Here is a 4933-nt window from a genome sequence, read left to right as displayed (position 1 = left end):
GCTTCACTCAAGCCGGTAACCTTTTTTGCACACCTGTCAGGCTGCTGCTTCATCTTTTTTTAGGACTCCCTTGGCCATCTGCATACTCACCCTCCTTCAACTGCAAAAGAGAACCAAGTAAGAACTGAATGGAAACTATCTAACTAATATCAAACTATCAAGAGCAATTGGTCATACTCGTCTGAACCTTAATCAATCCATGTTTTCCTCTCCTGCAGAAATCCCTGACCAGCTGCAGTAGGACCTGATTTACATTAGTATGTTATTCCTGCCTTTGCTGAGCCCTGGGCGCTTTGCTGTTTTGCAATAGATGATCTGAGTCCTGCTCTTTAGTCCTTGCTCCTGTTCATTATGAGAAACTGCAGCCAACAAGGTCTCAAATTAATTCATATAAAAGCTAAAGACACAGTGTAATGCCTAAAAAAAGAACAATAATGCTTCATGAGCAGTTAAAGTTTGAGTATTATCATCAAGAACTTTGAACATATATCTCACTGAGAGAGAAGAAAATATGGAGTTTTATCTTACAATGCATAAAATCTCTGTCTGTGTGTCTGTCAGGAGACAAGCAACCAACTTGCCACACAGGTACATCTTAGGCCCCTGAGCGTTTGTATCTATAGCAGATATCATGAGACCATGACATTGCCAAGCAGCCAACTAGCAACATGCTAAAATGACCCATTTTTAGCATTGTGCACCTGTGATACCTGTGCTATTTTAATTTTTTACAGTAACTTTTAATTATATCCACAGGAGTTGAAGTAGGCATGATATAATATAATGTCATGACATTGCCTGGCAGCCACCTCGCAACTAGCTTAAATTACCCATTTTTAGCAAACAACCATCACTGCTATTTTTGATTAAGTTTTCTCAGTGTGAATAACTAAATCAGTTTCCTAAAGGCACCAACAATATTGTGGGATGGGCTAGTACTCGCTTCCAAAATCTGCACTTCCAAGTACATAAATCTATATGCTGAATTTGGTGTGATGCAATGAAATGCTCAAGAGTAAAAAAGAAATTGGCCTTGAAATTGTTTTCTCTTGTGGAGCTGACCCAAACCAAAATCAGATCAAAATACAAAACATGTTTTCTCTGCTTTCCTTACCTCTTAGAAAGGGTCTAAAATACACAATTCAGTCTTGTTCATGCAATATTACTTTTCATACTCTGCAGAGTACATTAACACCAGTCATTGTACTGAATATAATCAATTTACTGTAAATAAGCTTCAGACAGCTAAGTTTTCTTCACAAAGTTAAACAGCTTGTTCACACTGTTCACACCCAAACCCGTAATAACAACACGTGATGTGTGCATATATGTGTGCGGGAGCCTCTATATCTGGCTTTTTCCATATCACTGAAATCCCTTAAGCATTATGTTTATGTTTTCATGTACAGTACGCATATGTGTGGTGGTGCATTTGTGCATTTCTGTGTGAAGGTTAATTAATTCCCAGGACAGGAACACTCAGGGTTTACCCGATTATACATTTTATAATTGGGGTCTCCATGCTCTGTGCATGCAAAAACCTCAGCTGGGTACCAACGATGATGCTTCCATGAGCGTAGTGGTGGAGGCAGAAATAAACTGTTCAACAGATCAACAGTCCAGTCTTTCTTTTTACAACAGTGGATTAGTGTGCCATATTTACAGCACAGATTGGCTGGCCCAATTAAAGAAAAACCAGAACAAAAAGATAATTTCTCGAGAAAGAAGGAAAAATAATGTATATGTCCAACTTAAAGTGTATAATCCTAAACTAAATCAAACTAATAAATAAACACCTGGGCTAAACCCTCTTTAGCTAGGGCTCCCGGCAATAAAGTCACTGCGATCTGCTAAAATCATCATCAGACACACAAGAGTCTTCAAGAGCTGCTGCAACTTTTAACTATATAGTCAGCAGCAGCATAAATATATTCAGCAATGTCTGTGCTCTTTAACTTTTTGCAATCAACACATCCATCAATATCAAACAACATTTCCCCTACTTCATACCACACTTGGAATGTTTCCTTCCTGGAATTTCTCCCTAAAAGAGATCCAAAAACACCTGGACTGGTTTTTCAGTTCATACGTTTAATCTGCGCGGAGGCTAGCTGCAGTCAGGAGGAGAGGTGAGAAACAAATGAATCGTATACAAATCTTAAAACCATCACTTGCAATCAAACTAGCTTCATGGCTTTAGAGCAATTGTGCCAGCAATCAGAAAAGAATTACTGACTAGCCTATTACATTAGGCCTAACACTAAGGCTACGTTCACACTGCAGGCGAAAGCGCATCAAATCCGATTTTTTTGACCCTATGCGACCCATATACGATCATGGTATGACAGTGTGAACGGCACAAATTCGATATTTTCACATCCGATCTGGGTCACTTTCGTATGTGGTACTGAATCCGATACATATCCGATGTTTTAGAAACAGAAGCACCTCTATTGATTCACTAAATGGAAAAGCCAGATGGTCCCTTGTGTGAATGGCTCCTGAGAAATATTAAGATGTGTTGTATTCTGCTCCATGTGAGACGAGCCTATGGGAGAAACAGTTGGGAGTGAGCAGTTGAAGCTTGTTTGGCCTCCAGTTGACAAAGCAGGGATCTTAGCAGGTCAGGTGGAAAACTGCAGGGAAGATAAGCCCTTGTCTCCTGGGATGGGTTTACCTGCAGAGAGAAGGACTAAAATTGGACCCACCCTGGGAATTTCACGCTGTGATGCTCGAGATGTCTTGGGGTTTTTTTTTTTTTTTTTTACCTTGGAGACAATTATGTACGCATTCAACTGCAGAAGACACAGTTGAGATAAACACAGAATCAAGGTTAGCAGCCTGTAAAATTCAAAGCCAGGTAAGATGTGATTGCCATCTTCTAGAGGAAAATAAGAGCACGTTCATCTGTGAGGTAACATTTACCAAGAAAGAGACATGAGTTCCATCTGCTGGCCAAAGATGGAGAAACACAAAGTAGTAACAGGCATAATCGAACACAAACGGACTGTATGCACGCTGAGGTTTAACAGCATTATTTAAATATCTAAATATACATTTGATTCAGTCTCTACCATAACCATTTATTAAAACTTGTATAAACATTGTTCTTTTTAAGGGGTTGACACTTTAAAATCAAAGAAATGTATACAGTAAGATGCTGACAGCTTGCTTACAGCAAAAAGTAATGCTATTCTGTACTGAGTAAAATTTAAGCTCCAAAGTATAATCCTATGAGCTATTTGGTTAAAACTGAGCAGCTATTATTTTGGTGTTCCTACTGTAATCTCAATAAATGGTTAATTGCTGTAAAATATAAATGAATAGCATGTCTTATGTAACCTGAATTCTTGTCTTTTATGAACTATGACAAGAATCAAGTGTTAACAATCATGCCCTATTCTAACTACACCTTCCCACTGTTATTGGTCACACAGTCACTGGAAACCATAACACATTCTCATAAAAATGTAAAAATGCAAAAATAATTGACTATAGCAATCAAACCTTTTAAGTAATTGAATTGAGTGGAGGAGAAATCATTCCCATGAGTCTTAGTATCACCAAAGAAAAAATAGTTATACTGTAAAAATTGATTTCCTTACAGTGTTCAGACATATTAATAAAGAACTATACATTAGTGCATGGACAACTTTTACACATAAATTGTTATTTGAAAAAAAGTTTTGATTATGCTGAACATTTTACAAATGATATACTAGAAATGTTTCTCAGTCTGACTGCATTTTGAATGCATCCATGTTTGCATTATCTGAGTGAGGGGAGTTCTGAGTGCAGATGCAGTCATTCACTCGTCATGAATCTTGACAGAAAGAACTTGATGTGTGCTGTGTGTAGAGGAATGTTAACAAGCAGAGCTCCTGCTGCTAAAGTGAAGCTGACATCCATGCAGTGGCCACTCAAGTGAAAGTAAGGAATATTAATAAAGTGGCCTCTGTCATTTTTTTGTTTTTCTGTTGTCTCATATCATTTTTAGTTTTTGCTTAAAACGTTTATGTACACTGTGTAAAATAGCTTGAAAGGACAGATTTTAGTCTGTGTAGATTCTGTTGAAAGTAGCCCTCCTGCAGTCTACGCAGCTGCCTCCACAGCACCCTGACCTGTCTCCGTCTGAACCCACAGGGCCTCTTCCAAGCTGTACACACATCCATCCGCACATCCACAGTGTACAGTGTTAATTGTTGCTTAAGTTTGGAAGACTGCTGGCTTTGTTCCCAGCTCAGCCTGGGCGGGTGGGGTAAGAGCCAATGAGTGGTGAAAAAACAGACAGGATTGGGGGGTGGGGGTGTTGTTATAGCCTGTGCTGTTTCTTCCTGCCACAGTGTCCAGCACATTCACCCTGTGACCTACAGCCACAGAGAGAAATGGAGGGGACCAGGATAAAGAAAAGGGGAAATAACGAGACGGATAAGAGAGATGATGAAGTGGTGTGCCTTCGGAGGCAGATCGGACTGCTGCCTGCCGTGTCCTTCATCATTGGGACTGTGGTGGGCAGTGGGATTTTCATTGCACCGAAAGGAGTCCTGATGAACAGTGGCAGCGTGGGGTTATCTCTGCTGGTGTGGGTGCTATGTGGTGTCCTTTCTCTCTTTGGTAAGATGAATGACATTTCAGCTGATGTCTGCTATTGTTCTTTGCACTTAAGTGTCAAATATGAGAAACAATGTGTTTTATGAGTAAATAGTAAAAAGCTAGATTTATGTTGGTGTCATGATTGCACAAGTGGACAGCCCAGTTCAGTCCTGGAAAGAGACACAAATCCATTTAGGGTTGCATCAAGAATGGCATGTGGTGTATGAAAAACCTGCCAAATCAAACATGTGGAGCTACCTGCAGCACTGTCAGTCTCGGTCATTGTGTCCTTGGGCAAGACACTTCACCCATTGCCTACTGGTGGTGGTCAGAGGGCCCG

The 4933-nt window shown here is 39.9% G+C and overlaps 1 protein-coding gene across 1 annotated transcript in view; it reads left to right on the top strand.

Moving 5' to 3' along the window:
- The first annotated feature begins 4346 nt into the window (after nucleotides 1–4346).
- Nucleotides 4347–4933, top strand: part of LOC102211133 (cystine/glutamate transporter) — a 4435-nt gene continuing 3848 nt past the window's right edge. Inside the window, exon 1 of the mRNA XM_005740842.1 lies at nucleotides 4347–4614. Within this exon, the coding sequence (XP_005740899.1) occupies nucleotides 4386–4614 (229 nt within the window). The 5' untranslated portion in view covers nucleotides 4347–4385. The remainder of the gene's footprint in view (nucleotides 4615–4933) is intronic.

This window comes from Pundamilia nyererei, unplaced genomic scaffold (assembly GCF_000239375.1).
Source record: "Pundamilia nyererei isolate P.nyererei 1_Seehausen unplaced genomic scaffold, PunNye1.0 scaffold00104, whole genome shotgun sequence".
NCBI classification, from domain to species: domain Eukaryota; kingdom Metazoa; phylum Chordata; class Actinopteri; order Cichliformes; family Cichlidae; genus Pundamilia; species Pundamilia nyererei.
Note: the sequence above shows the minus strand (reverse complement) of the source record. Positions and strands in the feature narration are given on the sequence as shown.